This window comes from Sardina pilchardus, chromosome 6, assembly GCF_963854185.1.
Source record: "Sardina pilchardus chromosome 6, fSarPil1.1, whole genome shotgun sequence".
Taxonomy (NCBI): domain Eukaryota; kingdom Metazoa; phylum Chordata; class Actinopteri; order Clupeiformes; family Clupeidae; genus Sardina; species Sardina pilchardus.
In genome coordinates this window covers 6,344,433-6,364,519 of record NC_084999.1, presented here as the reverse complement: position 1 = coordinate 6,364,519, position 20,087 = coordinate 6,344,433, and the positions used below count along the sequence as shown (strand labels likewise).

At 41.0% G+C, this 20,087-nt stretch overlaps 1 protein-coding gene and 1 gene segment (V, D, J or C); both read left to right on the top strand.

The window, feature by feature from the left end:
• Positions 1-3,224: 3,224 nt before the first annotated feature.
• Positions 3,225-15,175, top strand: LOC134082470 (Ig kappa chain V region Mem5-like). The segment is given in 4 exon segments: positions 3,225-3,307; positions 3,424-3,723; positions 13,300-13,332; positions 14,472-15,175. Coding segments are annotated over 4 exon segments (714 nt in total).
• A 1,939-nt stretch (positions 15,176-17,114) lies between these two features.
• On the top strand, positions 17,115-20,087 carry LOC134082468 (keratin, type I cytoskeletal 13-like). Its single transcript, XM_062538205.1, has 7 exons — positions 17,115-17,746; positions 17,937-18,019; positions 18,246-18,402; positions 18,578-18,739; positions 19,094-19,219; positions 19,423-19,658; positions 19,744-20,087. The coding sequence occupies exons 1-7, from the start codon at positions 17,276-17,278 to the stop codon at positions 19,937-19,939; spliced, it is 1,431 nt and encodes a 476-aa protein (XP_062394189.1). The 5' UTR covers positions 17,115-17,275; the 3' UTR covers positions 19,940-20,087.

The window sequence follows — 20,087 nt, the reverse complement described above, 5'->3', positions numbered from 1 at the left end:
AGCATGGTATACAAAATGCATCTCTCATATCAGGTGTTATCTATCCTAAGTCTTTGGATTAGAGGTGAGTTTCAGCATATGAAGTCACAGTGATTATTGTTTTTGTTTTGTTTTTGTTTTACTTCTATAAGCATGTCAAAAACTGAGAAAGTTCAATTTCTCAAATATTTCAATTGTGTAACATTATATACCAGGTTCAGTGGGGATCATCACAGTAGATCAGTCTCCTGCTGTCATCAATGCCCAGCCTCAGGACACTGTGAAGATTCTCTGTAGAGCCTCACAGGATATTGGAAATGACATGTCTCTTCACCAGTTTAAACCTGGACAAGTGCCAAAAACTTTAATTTACTAAAGTGTGACTCAACTTTCACACACCCCACCCCGGTTCAGTGGTATCAGGAATGGGGCTCTGACCACCTTCACCATCAGTGGAGTTCAGATAGAGGATGAGGCTGAGTACCACTGTGCTCACAGTGAGGAGCGGCCGTTCACACAGTGAAATACCGCCGTACAAAAACCCCTGAGCACTTCCATGCTTCAGTGATCACTTCAGTCTGGTGCTTCTTATGATCCTACATACCACATCACACCATATATTTTATTCACATTTTATTTTCTGACTTTGCATAATATACATATGCCCAACATAGCAATAAAAAACTGATGCACTTTGTAAAATCATTCATTCAAGCAGCTGCCTATAGAGTCCCTATAGTGTGGTTGACCATTTTCTGGGTTGGCTATGTTTTAGGCAGAGTGGCCATTTCTAAAAATCTTATATAACGTTAAAAAAGCAATTGCTCCATCAATGCTTGTCATATTTAGGATGATTAGGTTGTATTGAGCTTCAAAGCTTCAATCAAAAGTGTAATTCATGCAGGAGACATATAGTATCTTACTGTACTCTAATCCTAACTGCTGCACCAGCACATCCCATAATATAACACAATAACCATATCTGTGGGAATGGTCCTCTGCTTGGAGGCAATGAAAACAAAAGAATGCTCCATCCTCATAATGAAGATGTTCAGATACTTCATCATGTCTGATGCTCAGGAATATAATCAGCAAAGGCACCTACCACTCCCAGATGTGCTAGCGGTGTGCTACCTTTTGATACCGATAATAGCTGGTTTATCAAAATAATGCATATTTCTCTCATATTCTCATATAACATTTTTAGAACTTTATTCCGAACAGTTCCTTTTATTGGAAATGTATCCCTCGAAAGGCTAGATGCCGAAGGACCTTTTGATTTTAAAACATGTTTCAATAAACATTTGTAATAAATTGTGAAACACATTTTGTGGAAGAAAAACCTGACTCATTTTCTTCCATGCACTTTGATATGAAACAAAAGTTAAAATGAAACCATAGTTCCAGAGGTGTTCTTGCTGCTCTCATTTGAATACTGGCTCCTGGGATTCCTTTAAAACAGTCGCCCTCTAGCCTACTGTACATACACACAGTACAGCTGCCCTTGCCTTGAAAACAAAGCAACTTTAATTTGCAGGAGCATGGTATACAAAATGCATCTCTCATATCAAGTGGTATCTATCCTAAGTCTTTGGATCAGAGGTGAGTTTAAACTTATATCGCTGCATTGATGATTTTGTACTTATATTAGCATGACAAAAACTGAGAAGATCGGATTCCTCAAATCTATTCTGTAACATTACCAGGTTCTGTGGGGATCATCACAGTAGATCAGTCTCCTGCTGTCATCAATGCCCAGCCTCAGGACTCTGTGCAGATCCTTTGTCGAGCCTCACAAGCCATTGATGATGACATGGAGCTGTACCAGTTTAAACCTGGACAACCACCCAAACACCTCATCCATGACAGTACCACTAGAATGTCTGGCACCCCTGAGAGGTTCAGTGGCTCTTTGAATGGGGCTCTGACCACCTTCACCATCAGTGGCGTCCAGATAGAGGATGAGGCTGAGTACCACTGCGCTCACAGTGAAGAGTGGCCAGTCACACAGTGAAATATCGCCGTACAAAAACCTCCTGCTCCTCTTTCAGCCTCACTGATCATGACAGTTTGTACATTGAATGAATGTACAAACCCCAGACAGCTGCTTCTAGTTCTTCACAACAAATTGACTTATGTTTGTTGAATTAATTACTTACACCTGCGCACCCATTATTTGTGAATATTATTCATTATTATCCATTATGCTGCCATTATTTTTGTGATATTAAATCGTATTACGTGTCGATCCGATAAGTGAATGTAATATAAAAATTATAATGATATGTTTTATATATATATACAGTATAGCACCTTTCTCAAACCCAAGGTCACTTTACATAACAAGGAAAAAACAATACAAACAAAAAAGACACAAGAAAATGTGTTGAAAATGAGCCCATTATATGGTGACTGGGCAAGTGCAAACAAGTGCAAAAGCAACAGATCAAGCAATGACAGGAGATACTGACATGTCTGCACAAACGCAATCACCACTCAGCATATTCAACTGAATTTCTTAAATATCACACAGTGTTCTTGTCTCACTGAATCAAGTTGTCCAGACCAGGCCATAAACAAACAACTGGTTTGATAATTTAGTGTTTTTGCATTGATAGACTCATAGGCACCCATAACCATGCACAAAAACACTGAAAAAGTGTTGTTTTTTTGTAACTTTTAAGGTGCTGCATGGGCAGAGAAATTGTAGGTTTGCTTAACAACAGACAGATCTCCTATGTTATAATGACAGAGCTGAATGAGCTACAGCCATCATCATGGGCCCAGCACACAAGACCATATAACTCTTTTAACCCTCTGGATAACAGGCAAGTTTAAGTTCTGTCTCAGCAAGGTTAAGAGAGGCGTCTTCCCCTTCATTTGTAACCATTTGTCTTATTCCTTTACTCGAGTTCTGTGGGTATCATCCCAGGGGGTCAGTCTTCTGCTGTTCAATGAGGACACTGAGAAGATTATGTGTAAAGTTTTGCAGTAATTGACTATGATATAGAGCTGTCTCAACTCAAACCAGGGCAACCACCCACCGTATAAAAACCCCTGAGCACTCCTCCACACACACACACACACACACACACACACACACACACACACACACGCACACACATGCACACACAGGCACACACAGGGCAAAACTGTCAGTCATTTACATAAAGTTTCAGTTCTCACATCATTATAAGCTACTCTCACAACCTAGAGATCACTGCTCGTCATCATCGCAACAAGTACAATTTGACGTTAACGAGCGTACACTCATTTAACATGACCCACATATTTGTGATATTCTCAGTTGTGATCCTGTGCATCCCAGGTAAGTGAATTCGCCAATATGTTGTCATGTTATGCTGTGGTCTGGTTAGAATGACGCATGTGTTTAATCATAGTTCTGTCAGATTTGTGATGTAACGCATTCTGTTCTGTTGTCAGGTTCTGTGGGGATCATCACAGTAGATCAGTCTCCTGCTGTCATCAATGCCCAGCCTCAGGACACTGTGAAGATTATGTGTAAAGCTTCTCAAGTCATTAACCGAGATATGGAGCTGTTTCAACTCAAACCAGGGCAACCACCCAAACTCCTCATTTACAGTAGTGAATACACATATTCTGGCACCCCGAGTCGTTTCAGTGGCTCCTACTCTGGGACTGACCACACCTTCACCATCAGTGGCGTCCAGATAGAGGATGAGGCCGTGTACTACTGCCAGCAGAGTGAAGAGTTCCCGTTCACACAGTGAAATATCGCCGTACAAAAACCCCTGAGTACTGTCATGCTTCAGTGATCACCTCAGTCTTAATATGAACCTGCACACACATACGCACAAACACACATACCCACTCCACACATACTATATCATTATGTTTTTTTATTATTGTTGTAAAATAATTTATTATTAATTATATTCTACACATTTCATTATAACGCATATCTATATGAATCCAACATAATTAACACATTATACATAAAACTATGGATGTGCAAGTATTCAGAATGCACACACCTCATCAGCTTATAGCACAGTCAAAACAAAATGCATTTGCATTCATAAAACTTCATCAAAAAAGTAAACAGAATAACTGTCACAAATGTTGGCATTGACCACAGAAGTTTTGTATGAAATGTTGGTGGTTGACCCCACTGTCAATCTTAAGGCAGCTAATGCTGAGGAGAGGGTTAGCATAAGGGCGAGGGCTCACCTCACTCAGACACTCTCAAGTCTGGCTGGTTATCTTGTTGAATCAGCAGCAAACAAGTTGCTTGAGCTGCAGTGCTGCACACACCAGACTAATTTGGGCCACAAATGCTCATCAATCGACCCAACGTCTTCAAACATCCGACTGTTGGCTTGGTGTGTGCTAGTCCAGTCTCATTTGCTTCCCGACACTTACATGCAGGATCCTGAGTCAGCCTAACACTCAACAAACTTGTCCATCTGTGCACGTGCTGGACCTGCATACAGTCGCTGGCAGAGGTGGTCTGACTTTGTATCTTGGGTTCTGGGCCACAATAAGGCACATGAATGATAGGAACTACAAGCAGACTCCCTTGGCTATCATTATTATTATATCATCTGTCTCCTGCTGGTCGTTTCCCAGAATCAGAGGCCTGCAGCAGCTATGGCGTCACCAGCTCACGACATGTTGGCACAGACACGCACACACACACACAGCACGCTCTCCTTCAGAGAATGCCACATACCCACACATCCTGAGTAACGCTGGCATCCTCTACAAAGCTTAAAGGAGAATTCCTGGGATTTTTTCACATCTTTCTTTCTTGAGACCAGCAAGAACTGTCAGTTCCAAAAAAAAAAAACTCGAGTTATTGCAGCCAACAGCTGCCAGGCAGGTACAGTGCTAAACACACACACACACACACACACACACACACACACACTTACATGCTCCCTCTACTAGCCCGACCCCAGGCAGTTGGGTTGGCCCCTTGAGCCGTGGATCTGCCCAAGGTTTCTTTCTACAAGGGAGTTTTTCCTTGCTCCTGTTGCTCCTGGTTGTCCCTTGGTGCTACCCAATCCCTCTTTTATATAGTATTTATTTATTTCTGTAGGTGAATGGACACTTGAGCACAAAGAATGTCATTACTTATAAATTCTTTATATGAGTACATGACAATAAACTTGAAATTGAACTTGATCTTGAACTTGAACTTGGGGGCATGAACATGGAGGCTGGTCCAACCAGCACCTCCAACAGACCAGATGTAGCTGTCACTCCTTTACATGGAGTTTCGCTTTCCTCACATCATAAAAGCTGCTCTCTCTGTTGTGTCCAAAGATGACAAGACTTGATCATCCTTGCTCCTACCTTAACGACAAGTTAACCTTTTTTCCTAGCAATTTGACACTCGTATAAAGATGATCTATATATTTCAAATATTGTCCTCTTTGATCCTTTGCATCTCAGGTAAATTTCATAGCATCTTTTTAGTATATGTTTGTATCTTTTACACTGTGTGTGTGTGTGTGTGTGTGTGTGTGCTGTTCATAGTTCTGTTTCTCACAGGTGCCCGTAAGTAAGTCTGTAATCCCTGCGTTCTGTTTTAGGTTCTGTGGCGATCATCACAGTAGGTCAGTCTCCTGCTGTCATCAAAGCCAAGCCTCAGGACTCTGTGCAGATCCTGTGCCGAGCGTCACAGGATATCGGACGTTACATGTCTCTTTACCAGTTTAAACCTGGACAAGCACCAAAAAGTCTCATTTACTACAGTGACACAAGATTTTCAGACGCGCCACAGCGGTTCAGCGGTATCAGGAATGGGGCTCTGACCACCTTCACCATCAGTGGTGTCCAGATAGAGGATGAGGCTGTGTACCACTGCCAGCAGGGTTATGAGTATCCGTACACACAGTGAAATATCGCCGTACAAAAACCTCCTGTTCCTCTCTCAGCTTCACTGATCATGGCAGTTTGTGCTCTCTCAATCATGCAACATTTCTTGATCACTTTAAATGCATTCAAGACAATTCAGATCTGCACTGGGACTAACTTCCAGCTATATAGGCACTATATTGTAGGTTAAATCTGCTGTTGGCTGATACATTTTCACATTTTCAAATGTTCCTTTCTGGTAGGCACTATACTGTAGGTTAAAGTGATAATGCCTCCTTAAGAGTATGGGTCACCTCTAAACATTGACAGATAGTATCTGGGTACTTTCTCATGTCTAGGATTCAAAATAGCTCCATTCCTCAGATATGATTTTTTTGCCCAACTCCATTCAACACAACTTTGGATCAGTGTTACTTTTGTTTGATTGACAAGTACTACAAACACAAGAATTAAACCCCCCCCAAAATCAACACATTCATAATAAAAATAATAATCTAAAGTCTGTTTTTTCACATGGAGTACAGTATATTTAAACAGACATATGGTTGTAATATAAGAAATATATTAATCCAGGCTCTCCAAATACAGTGACAGCGAGGTAGGGATACAAATACATTTTTAAAAGCTTTTATTTTAGCTGGCTACATTAAAGTCAAAGTCAAAGTCAAGTTTATTTATATAGCACGATTTACAGACAGCTGAGCCGCACCAAAGTGCTTCACAGTAAAGTGCAAAAATGCAGAGAGTAAGTAAAAAAAAAAAGAAACACACATTTAGTTAAAAAACATAAAATAAAACAAATAAAACAAAAGGAGAGATATCAAAGAGATATTAAAAAGCCAACATGTTTCAATCTAATGCAGAGGTCCTCATCAGGGCTTAGTTTACACACAATATTTACTGTATAGTTGTATGGGTAGCACATCTAGCTGTTTGCACTCCACTGGTTATGGTTCTTGAATTTCCCCTTGGGGATCAATAAAGTATCTATCTATCTATCATCTATCTATCTGGTTAGGCCATCATGGAGCTCCATTTAGATATTGGTCATGAAGTCAGTGTTAGAAGATGCAAAGGACCAACCATCTTCCCCGACATGATCTGTTGCTGAATTCTACTCTAAGAGAATTGAAACTGTGTTAGGTTCATAGTTAGTCAGCATTGAGCGAGTCTATCAAGCATGAGATATTGCATCACTGACACTCATTTGCATAACTGTATATTCACATCTTCTGTGTTAAAACCAGTCTTCCTCCAGACAAACAACACAACAGCTTTCCTCATCCAAGCAGTGGAAACATCAAAACTACAGCACACCAAAATGAGTCCAACACTTCAGATGATTTCTCTTATCGCTCTTTGGATTGGAGGTAAGATTTCTGCCATACATATATTATTATTCTAAAAATAATAGGAATTATTAAATATATGTCCCACTATTTCTGATTGTCTAGGATCAGTTGGGATCATCACAGTAGATCAGTCTCCTGCTGTCATCAATGCCCAGCCTCAGGACACTGTGAAGATTCTCTGCAAAGCCTCTAGAGTAATTGACAGTGACATGGAGCTGTACCAGTTAAAGTCTGGTCAGTCCCCCAAACTCATGATCTATAATGGAAATATCAGGTTCTCTGGCACCCCGAGTCGTTTCAGTGGTACATGGTCAGGAGCTGACCACACCTTCACCATCAGTGGCGTCCAGATAGAGGACGAGGCGGAGTATCACTGTGGTCACAGTGAAGAGTTACCGTTCACACAGTGAAATACCGCCGTACAAAAACCTCCCCTACATGTCACGCTTCACCAACTTCCTTAAGCTGTTCAAATGTGCAACACTATTTATGGATATCTATGGAAATCTCACCAGAGACAACGAGTCTGGAGTCTGGAGTTGGAAATATGCATCTGTTAACATATACATGCACAACATATTTAATTTATTTTTCAATCATAAATGACTAATATAAAATGTTATATAATAAAATATATCATGACATAAATGTTCTTATTGAATTGCTGATTTATTTTGTTATCAGCATCATATACTAAGCCAAGACAGTTAGTAGAGCAATTATCTTTCAGTTCAAATAAAAGTGTGTGTAAAAGCACAATAACCATAATTAATAACAACGATATTAACACAGGATGTCAGCAGGGGGTAAGAGGGAGTGTATAGAGATTTACAGATGAGACTGATGCAGCGTATTCTATACCACCATCATCAACTACACCATATTTGCAACACATTTATTTATCACATATATGCATATGAATGTAACATAACTAACACATTACACATACTGTATATAACTATGGAAGTGCACACAATCAGGATGCATTTGCAGGGGAGGACAGAACTAACCAGCTTGTAGCACCTAAACACTATTCAGTTGTATTTTATAAAACTTAACGACAAAATTGTCCAACAAAATTACATAATTAGAATACCGGTAGGCCTACTAATCATTTGAAGCAAAATACAGCAAAGAATTGTTGTATCATTTACAAATATTGGCATTGATCACAGAATTTTTAATATGTAATGAGGGTGGTTGATACTGTTGTCAGTCTTAAACAATCCATTACTGAGGAGAGGGTTTATGTAAGGCAGTGGTCGGCAATAGGCGGCCCGCGGGCCAGATGCGGCCCGCAAGCGAAAAACATCTGGCCCGTGAGATCTTTTGAACCAGAGAATGAAAAAAAAAAAAAAACTTTTTAAAAATCGGACTGCCAGTCTCAAACATGCTCTTTATTTTGAAACGTAACTTTCCAGAACAGAAGAATTTCAATCAATCTAAATGCTTAGATATTTGTCTCATCTGAATACGAGTGAAGCACGCAGCGAGGTGCAGCGTGAACGCACAACATGCAAAATCAAAATGAAGTCAGTGGACAGCGCTGGTTCTCAAATTCCAAGCTAGTCCCTAAAACACATGTTGTCATTCAAACAACGGACATAGGCTTATGGTGATAATTAAAACACGACTTCTTTTAAACAGGCCTGACATCAAACAGGCAATTTACGCACATAGAACTGTGAAAAGTAAAACACGAGTTTCAAACATTAATAGCGTGCGTGTTATTTAGGAACGCAACCTTTAAATTAGCATGCTTACTTTCGTGGTGCCGTCTTGTACTCTTTGCATGCAGAGAAACCCTCGTTAGTTGTTACAGATCAGGCATGTGGGCTTTGCATTAATACAATTAGGGAGGATGAAGGCATAGTTCTCTGTCCATTCATCATTAAAGATCCTGTTTTCGCTGTTAACTTTTCTCTTCAGATTTTTTCATTGTGCCATTTTTTGACAGCTAACAGCAACGCGTGGCAATGTTTTTCTGGTGTTTTTTATTATTATTTTTTAAAGACACAGGCATATAATAGCGCCCCCAATGACCAGTCGACAAATTTAACCTACATCAGCCTGCTTGAATGTCTCTGCTCTGTCATTTCAAGAGCGCCTATCATTTTTACCTCCTCCGATATTAATTAATTAAATTAGCCATTGTTTTGGTTGTGAACTTGTGGCCCGCTATGTAATGGCTCGGAAAATATCTGGCCCGAGGCCAAACTTAATTGCCGACCCCTGATGTAAGGGTTTATTCATTTGGCAGATGCGTTTACCCAATGCGATTGACAGCAATGGGATAACATTTAAGCTATTGATAATTCTACAGAGCTATTACAACAGCAATATAGCTAATAATATTTAAGCTATTAACATCTAAGCTTTTTAACATTTAAACGTTTAAACTACAGCTATGGCTACAGCATTAGAATACCGTTTAAACTACAGTGCACAGGAATTACCACTATATCTGTCAATATTAGTGCTACAGAGTCTATATGAAGAGTTCAGATGCAAAAGCCTCTAAATCCACTTTTTGTCAAAAATGAGATAATGATGGTGAGTGAATGCTCTTCACATATAGTGTAAGTTAATTCAATAATTAAGCTTAAAAACTCCCTAAATACCATTCTCTTCCTGGTCTGAAATATTGATTTGTAGGCGAAACCCTATAGGAGCCTGATACAAAATGCTCATTTAAAAGAAAAGTGGTCAGACGGATTTAGAGGCTTTTGCATCTGAACCCTTCATATATCAAATAAACACACACACACACACACACACACACACACACAGACGCAGGGTTAACTGCCCCTCATTTACATGAGGTTTCAAATCCCACATCATAAAGACACCTCTGTAGCCAGAGCTTACCACACTCCATCACATTAACCATTTACAATTGAGTTAAATTTTTTAGAACAACAGTGTCAAGCAAACAACATGATTCACATCAGTCAAATATTCTCTATTGTGATGCTGTGTATCTCAGGTAAGTTTCTTAATAGGTATTTTTACCTTGCGTTATGCTGTGATTGTGTTATACCGTGTTCTGCATTTGGGTATGGAATGGTTCACGGTTCTGTTTCGCTCCATCAGGCTGTCTGATTTTCATTCTGTTCTGTTGTCAGGTTCTGTGGGGATCATCACAGTAGATCAGTCTCCTGCTGTCATCAATGCCCAGCCTCAGGACACTGTGCAGATCCTGTGTAGAGCCTCACAGGATATTGGAGATGATATTGAGCTGTTCCAGTTTATACCTGGCCAAGCTCCCAAACTAATGATTCATGATAGTACACAGAGACACACAAGTGTTCCAGAGAGGTTCAGTGGCTCTTTGAATGGGGCTCTGACCACCTTCACCATCAGCGGCGTTCAGATAGAGGATGAGGCCGTGTACTACTGCCAGCAGAGTGAAGAGCTCCCGCTCACACAGTGAAATATCGCCGTACAAAAACCTCTTGTTCCTCTCTTCGCTTCACTGATCATGGCAGTTTGTACTCTCAATCATGCAACATTTCTTGAACACTATAAACACATTCAAGAGAATTTAGACCTGCCCTGGGACTAACTTCCAGTTATATCATTATATAATTATATTTTATAATGATAATGGTCTTCTTAAGAGTGTGGGTCACCTCTAACCATAGATGTATCTGGGTCTCATGTTCAGGATTCAAAATAGCTCCATTCCTCAGAAACATTACAAATTGTTGTTTGTTGTTTGTAGACCCAGTCAACTCTATTCAACACAACTTTTGCAAAAAAAAAGCCCCAAAATTCAACACATTCCTAATAATCTAAAGTCTATTTTTGACATGGAGTATACAGTACAGTATATTTAAACAGAAATGGTTGTAATATGAGAAAGATATTAATCCAGGCTCTCCAAATACAGTGACAGTGAGGAAGGGATGCAAATACATTCTATAACAATTGGTTTAATTCAATTAAAAATTCAACATATTTCGATTTAGCACAGAGGTCTTCATCAGGGCTTAGTTTACATAACATTGTATGGGTAACACATCTAGCTGCATATTCATTGTGAATGTGTCTAAAACATTAAAAAGAAAGAAGACGCGCTGGTCTATTAATTAATTAATATAAATCAATTAATTGTACTGCTAGTTTGACACTGCCAAATCTTTAAAAAGAATTGAAACTGTGTTAGGTTCATAGTTAGTCAGCATTGAGCGAGTCTATCAAGCATGAGATATTGCATCACTGACACTCATTTGCATAACTGTATATTCACATCTTCTGTGTTAAAACCAGTCTTCCTCCAGACAAACAACACAACAGGTTTCCTCACCCAAGCAGTGGAAACATCAAAACTACAACACACCAAAATGAGTCCAACACTTCAGATGATTTCTCTTATCGCTCTTTGGATTAGAGGTAAGATTTCTGTCATACACAGATTGATATCAAGAAAAAATAAGAATAAGGAATAATGTATGTCTAACGGTTTTCTCTTGTCTATTCAGGTTCTGTGGGGATCACTATCACGGTAGATCAGTCTCCTGCTGTCATCAATGCCCAGCCTCAGGACACTGTGCAGATCCTCTGTAGAGCCTCACAGGATATTGGACCTGACATGTCTCTTCACCAGTTTAAACCTGGACAAGCGCCAAAAGCTTTAATTTACTACAGTAACAGGAAGTTTTCAGACACCCCTGAGAGGTTCAGTGGCTCTTTGAATGGGGCTCTGACCACCTTCACCATCAGTGGAGTTCAGATAGAGGATGAGGCTGAGTACCACTGTGTTCACAGTGATCAAGTGCCGTTCACACAGTGAAATATCGCCGTACAAAAACCCCTGAGCACTTCCATGCTTCAGTGATCACATCATCATGGCAGTTTGCTTATGAATGAATCACATACAGCCTTCAGACAGCCTCAATAAAACCACCCAGTACTTTGTCGTTTTAAGTGGTACATGGAGCAAGAACTGACCACACCTTCACCATCAGTAGAGTTCAGATAGAGGATGAGGCCGAGTATCACTGCACTCACAGTGAAGAGGTGCCGCTCAAATGTCAGCGTACAAAAGCCTCCACTCCACTCCACTCCACACTTCAGTGACCTATAGCTCAAGCATGAGCCTCTGCATGCTCGCCTCAAAACAAAATGGCAAACTGACTCTTGTGAACGCGACACAATGGATTATGGTCTAAATCATCTAAGGATTTGGTATTTTCCGTGATGAACGTCGATGCAGATGATGGGACCTATTTCTGTGGAGAGTACAACAGGCTGGTTGTACCACACTGATCCAGTGATAAAATAAGGATTATTCATTCAGTTCAAATGGATACACGTGATCCTTTACGAAGAGTGGTTATATATTTTGCGTGATGCTTTGTGGGATCGTGCAGTCATTTGTGAAGGGACAAAGCCTTTGACTGTGGAGAATAGCGCTCCAAACTCTCTCATAGTGGAGGAGAAGACAGCGTTAAATGCAGGTAGGCATAAACGCACTAATATCATAAACTACACGACAAATACATCAACACCATAGAAAAGGCACATGAAGGTGCAGGTACTCTCAATAGTTTTTGAATTTGCGTTTAATAATCTGTTTGCTAGTGTCAGGTTACAGGATATAATCCGATTACCTATATTAGATTATTAACATGAAAATTCATGCCATAACAATATTTTTTGTCAATTATAAATGCAAATATTTGATTATGATGGCATGTGGTTTAGTTTAGGTATGACCCCATTGTATCCATAAAGCATAATAAAGGCTTGTAAAGCATTTGCAAAGCCTTATAATGATTTACATTAGTCATGACATACAACTGTGTTATTGTTATTGTTAAAGCTTTATTATGCACGTGATACTTCAAGCTGCAAGGGCATCATATCTTCTGAGTGCAGTCATAGATATATTTTGAATGGTTATATAGACGTTTGTATAATCATTATGAGACATTATGAATGTGTTTATGGATGTCTTCATATTGATTTCTGGTTAATGAGTGTAGGTAAAGTGTTATTTAGATCAGTTAGCAGCACATACTGTAGATGTTATGGGTAAGGAAACGCTGTGTGGAGGTTTTTGTACGACTGCTCCCACTGCTTGAGTCACTGTGGTACATGTTTGGTCAAGGAACCAAACTGATTGTCAAAAGTAAGTGATTCACTTCTCTCCTTTTCTTCATAGTACAGTAAGTTAAGTAAGCTATGTTAATGAATAATAGGTCTATAATTACCTGAAATGAATTACAATAGAATATATGTTTTCAGCGTATTGGTTATGTTTCTATTTTGGATCAGGTTGAAATATGTATTTTGAGCATACAGTAGTTTACTGGTATCAGAAAAAAAATCCCCTTTTTATGGCTATTTGCAAATTGATTGTACTTTAAACTGTTCATTTTAATGTTAATATAATGTCTATTAATGTCAGTCTAAGTCGCTTTGGACAAACTTTGCTAAATATCATAAACATAAAAAAAAGCATAGAAAACCGAACTGTAACCTTATCATAATGTAAGTAAAAATAACAATATAAGTCCAATTCATTAAAAACACACTGCCATTATTAGACTGTCTGATGTGGAATCTTCTTTCTCTAACTGGCAGTGTGGTTGGCGATCTACAACATATTTGAAATGATAAAGATCACATCTGTCAAATCATTTCAAATTAGTATTCTTGTAGGCCTATGTGTGTCACTGTCCGTAGCTTTACACCAGTACATTGATTGAAGGAACAATTTTTTGTAACCCCGTAGATTTAGACACACAATGAGAGTACGGCTTTGGAGCAGCTTGGCACTGTGTAGAAGGCTTGAGTGGTACAGCTATAAAACATTTAGAGGTCATTGCTTTGATTATGAGGAAGCACAAATGTTGGTGAATTATGTGTGTGTTCCTGTATTAGAATCGCTTTATATGGATGGATAAATGAATACAGTAATCTCCTGTGTACTAGCCGCATTGTGTATAAGCCGCAGGACATCAGAGTCTTATTCAAGTGTCAGAGTTTTATTTCTGTATAAGCTGTAGCTAATAGTTACACTTTAATTACAGAAATCGCTTTTATAGATGGCTAAATTAATACATGTAAATATTGCTCGATGGTTTTTTGAGCCTCCAACGTCGTCTTCCAGACAGCGCTTCCACCGTCGACTTAAAGGCAGCTAATCCTAACCCTAACCTTAACCCATGCCTAACCCTAGTGCCTTCCAGGTAGCGCTGCTTTGAAACACCAAGAAACATAAAGCTTGCTAATAATTCATCATTTTTTTTATCCAATATTTTGTAGGTCGTGAGGTCTCGTCTCCCGAAGTCAAGATCCTTCGCCCGACCCAAAGGGATGATGCCTCTCCCGGCGTTCCTGCCTCACTGGTTTGTGTGGTCAGCAAGTTCTACCCTGACCAAGTGACGGTGAACTGGTTGGTGGACGGACAGGGGGGCAAAGGGGACAAAAAGGACAGTCAGTCGGTGCGTGCGTCTGACAAGACCTACGGCATGAGCAGCACTCTGTGGCTCCAGCCGGCTGACTGGGAGGCGGCCAAGACCTTCAGCTGCCAGGTCCAGCACGAGAGCAGGAAGGACCCCACCGTCGCCACGCTGGACAAGAGTCAGTGCAACTAGCTGCGGGAGTCCACACACACACACACACACACACACACACACAAACACACACACACACACACACAACCTGTTTCGAAACATGCAGATGCTAACGCTCATTCTTTTACTTCCTCTTTTCGGCTCAGTTTTGCGAATGTGTTTGCATTTGCTGCTTCAAATTATCAATCTGAAGAAGTAATCTAAAGTCAGAGTCCACTGTATGTTTGTTGAACCACTATGTGAATCGCTTCAAAATCAAAAAAAGTTAAAGTAAAAGTAAAGTCAGTCAAACTTCCTCAGTAAAAATGTGTTATGTGCTTTCAGCTACAGTGTCATGTCTACTGCCTTTTCACTTTTGCCTAAAAAGAATAAACATATTTGTTTTGAATCCTTTCTTTGTCTTTTTCTATTTCATTATTTCATAACTTTCTGTCTAAATCTCTTGAATTCATCTGACTTATCTCGAGTGTGTTCGGAATGTACCAAACATACATGTTGCACATTAAAGCAGCACAGCCCAAACTAATTGGATAATTTATTTAGGGGCCATGTTTCAGTGGGGACTGAGTAATCTACGCACTATAAACTACATCTACAGCTTTTATCAATTAAGCAGTAAAAAACGGTCTATTTCCCTCAATGGTGCCTTCCAGGCAGCGCTGCCTTCAAGGCACTACTCCCCTCAGTTTAGGGGTAGGAGGAGGGTTGAGGGGGTTAGTGTTAGGAATAGGGTAAAGATAGTGCCTTTTAGGCTGTGCTGCCTGGAAGGTGCCGTTGGGGGCATAAAACACAATTGAGCCTATTTCAAGAAGATAGGAGGTTAGCTTGTAATAACTTAAAAGAGAAGCAGTGAATGATTGAGGATGATCTTGGTTTAGTTCCTTTTAAATATGATATAACATATAATATAATATATGATAGCACCATATTTTTTTCTATTTACATGTTATAACATACGGTGAATAGCTTCGCATACCCTCACAATGTTTTTGCATTCCCTTGCAATAACTAAGTTTTGCCTTGCTTTGTGAATCAATGTTTGCAATGCAATATATTTTAAGTGTCAATTTGTAAATTAGTTCCACAAAATTCACCAGAAGTTATCGCCAAAGGGGTGATTTTTTCACATTTTGCCCCCAGACTCCCGCAGCATTTCTATTTACAGAATTATTTTCTGTCATAAAAATGCCTAAATTGGGTACTTTAGTGAACTCTGTCGCTAATCTGAAGTGAACTTTACCATCGGTAATACCAGAACCCCTGCAAGACATGTGAGTGCACTTTATGGATTAAGTGTAGGCTACATGTTAGTACAGTGAGCTACCCCTACCTTGTCTACAGACTAGAGGCGACACAAAATGACAGTGTTGCTTTTTTTTAATATAAGATAAGGTTTATGAGATTTGAATTTGTCTACCCTCAGCAAATGTCATACTGAGGTGAGTTTAACAGGTGTCACTCTACATTATTCAGAGTTGCTACAGGTGCTCTATTGAGTCTATGAGATGAGATCAAACTCCCAAGACTTGCTTAAAACTGTATCAGGAAAAAATATTAGTTGAATTCGATAACCTGTGTAGGTTTGTGCTGTAGGCCTAATATGCTATGCTATAAACAATATATTTTCAATTTGTTCCAAAATTCACCAGAAGGTGTGTGTGTGTGTGTGTGTGTGTGTGTGTGTGTGTGTGTGTGTGTGTGTGTGTGTGTGTGTGTGTGTGTGTGTGTGTGTGTGTTTGTGTGTGTGTCTGTGTGTGTGTCTGTGTGTCTTTGTGTGTGTGTGTGTGTGTGAGTGTGTGTTTCTAGCAGCACCTCTAGGTCTACTTTAGAGAACACTGTCGCTAATATGAAGCGAACTTTTTTTTATAAGATAAGGTTCATGAGATTTCAATTTGTCTACCCTCAGCAAAGGCCAAGCTGAGGTGAGTTCAACGGGTGTCACCTTTACATTATTCAACATTGCTACAGGTGCTCAGAAGCTTCTCTATTGAGTCTATGAGATGAGATCAAAATCCCAAGACTTGCTTAAACTGTGTCAGGAAAAAAGATTAGTTGAATTCGATAACCTGTGTAGGTTTGTGCTGTATAGTAATATATGCATATGATAAACAATGTAATTAATACCTAATTTAAGGGTAAATTATCAATTAGTTCCACAAAATTCACCAGTTATATTATAATTGAAGGGGTTGTGTGTGTGTGTGTGTGTGTGTGTGTGTATGTGTGTGTGTGTGTGTGTGTGTGTGTGTGTGTGTGTGTGTGTGTTCTAGCAGCGCCTCTGGGTCTACTTTAGAGAACACTGTCGCTAATACAAAGTGAACTTTAAAAACTGCCAGAAGGAATACAGGAACACCTGCAGCTGAATGGCTGGAATATTTCGGAAGTCATGCGAGTGCACTCAACGGATTAAGCTTTTCTGTATAAAAGAGCCGCGTGTCTGGTCTCTCACCACTCCTGAGCTGCTCTGAGAAGCTTCAGTAGCCTCCACTCACAATGGCAACCACCTTCTCCAGCCGCGTCTCCATGTCCTCTGGATCATCCATCGCAGGGGGTATGTCATCTGGGCTCTCGCTGTCCGGAGGTGGAGCTCGCTTGAGCGTCATGCGGGCCGGCAGTGTCTACGGTGGAGCAGGAGGATCTGGAGTTCGCATCTCCAGCGCCGGTGCAGGTTTCGGCGTTGGGGCAGGGTTCGGTGGGGGTGCAGGGTTCGGGTTCGCTGCTGGTGGTGGCGGCGGCGGCGGCGGTGGCTTCAGTCTGATCGCTGGTGGTGCAGCTGGCAGCGAGAAATTCACCATGCAGGACCTGAACGGACGTCTGGCGGCCTACCTGTCCAAGGTGCATTCCCTGGAGAAGGCCAACGCCGAGCTGGAGCTGAAGATCAGACAGTTCCTGGACGCTAAGATCGGACCAGCTGTGCATGACTTCTCTGGCTTCATGGCCATCATCAATGACCTCCAGGCAAAGGTGAGTGTTGGGATGTCCAGTCCCAGTTAAAGGTAATTTTAGCTTTAAACACGTGTAAAACACACGTGTTCCATGATGCATGGATGTGGTGAATTTCTACAGTTAGCTCACGTGGTTGTATGTAGGGCCACAACATGTAGCTTTATCTGTTTCTAATCTTGATTTTTCTCCCTTTCATTTTTACTTTTAGATTACGGCGATCATCGGTTTCAGAGGAGGAGCTGTGCTGGCCATTGACAACGCCACACTGGCAGCTGATGACTACAGAGTCAAGTGAGTTTTAAGTCAGCAGCACAGCACAGCACAGCACAGCATAGCACAAGACAGAAAACACATGTGTGACTTAAGGTCACAGTCACCCTCTACTGGAGGGTATGAATATGTGACCAGATGCATAAACAGTACACATTCATCCATTCCATCACAGCTTGCGTTTTTTGTCCTGTTTATTTTTACCACTTCATTTTAATGTGTTGTTTTCTTTTTTAAAATATTTCAGATTTGAGGCAGAGCAGGCCATGCGTCTCTCCGTTGAGGCTGACATCGCTGGACTCAAGAAGGTCCTGGATGACCTCACCCTCTCCAAATCTGACCTCTCCCTGCAGTTCACTTCCATTCAGGATGAGATCGCCTTCTTGAGAAAGACCCACCAGGAGGTTTGTTGCTTCGCCTTCCCTCGTTCATATGTACAATTTTGATAGGCTTTGATAGGCTACAACTTATTCCTACTCAGTTGCGTGAAAAGGAGCGTATGTACTGCATGTATGAAGTTTAATATAATCACCTTGGTCGTCATCATCTTCACCCTCCTCCTCATGATGTTTTCCTCAGGAACTCGTGGCTCTTCGTGCACACGTTGGCCAAACAGTAAACGTGGAGGTGGACGCTGCTCCTCAGGATGACCTCATGGCAGTCCTGGCCGGCGTCCGTGAACACTACGAGGCTGTGGCCGTCAAGAACAGAAAGGAGCTGGAGGTGTGGTTCCAGGCCAAGGTGAGTAGGAGAACACCTGCATAGCATGGACCAAAATGGGATTCCAACAGAAACCACTTTAAGAGTTACAAAACAGAGTAGATACATGTAAGGAAATAACGTCTTTGTCAGTGGCTTCTACTTTGTTATTAATATTTATTAATATACATGATGTAATATTAATAACTGTATGTATGGCATCCAGGTAAATGAACGTTATCCCAATATTGTTAATTTTGTTATCTAAATCAACAGTTTTCAGACATACTCGAAAATAGACTTGCTATAACAAATTAACGACAACAAAAGCAGGCTACATTTAGGAGGCAACTCAAGCAACTATAACATGTTTGCGTTTCTTTTCCATGTCTGCAGACGGAAGCACTCAGCAAAGAAGTCCTCACAAGCACAGCTGTTCTCCAGACGTCCACCTCAGAAGTCACAACCCTCAAGAGCACAGTGCAGGCACTTCAGATCGAGCTGCAAGGCATCAGCAGCATGGTGGGTGCACACTTAAACCATGTCCGGTGGTGTACTCTATTAGCTGTAGTCAATAACTATTCATAGTAGGCTAGTATTACATTAAGCTATCCTGTATCAATGGGATTGCAACATTAACGGTCATTATTATTAGCGACAATGGTATAATGTGGGATGTAACGACGCTTTCATGACTAGTTTTCTCCTGTTTGTGTGTGTCTTAGAAAGCGTCCATGGAAGTGACCCTGGCAGAGACACAGACCCGCTACGCTAGCATGCTGGCCGGCTTCCAGGTACAGGTGAGCAGCCTGGAGGAACAGCTCGCCGCCCTCCGCGGAAGCCTTGAGCGCCAGGGCTACGAGTACGCCATCCTGCTCGACATCAAGACCAGACTGGAGCTGGAGATCGCCGAGTACAGAAGACTGCTCGACGGAGACGCGTACGCCGCCTCTTCGTACTCGTAAGTATAGCCCACCACGCTTGAATTGAATTAGAGTTCATTAAACTCAACTCATGTTGACCGCTGTCTCTCTTCTCTCTGCCAGGACTATATCGTCTTCTTCAGCGTTGTCGTCATCATTGTCGGCATCATATTCGGCATCGGCCTCCGCAGCGGCAGCAGTATCAGCAGTGGTAGTAGCGCCCGTGGCCACCACACGTACCAGAGTGGTGACAGTGACGGAGGAGCTGGTGGATGGAAAGGTGGTGTCCTCATCCTCCTCCTCCTCCATGGTCGCGTAAGGAGGTGCCTCCACCGAGTTTCTAAAGCCCTGATCCACGACACCTGTTGATTCACCTGAGCTCAAGGCAGGTTTTACCATGCAGTTTAGCACGGGTTATCTGTAATGTCAAGTCAGAATAACTACCAATAAAACAAGAGCCCTCTAAA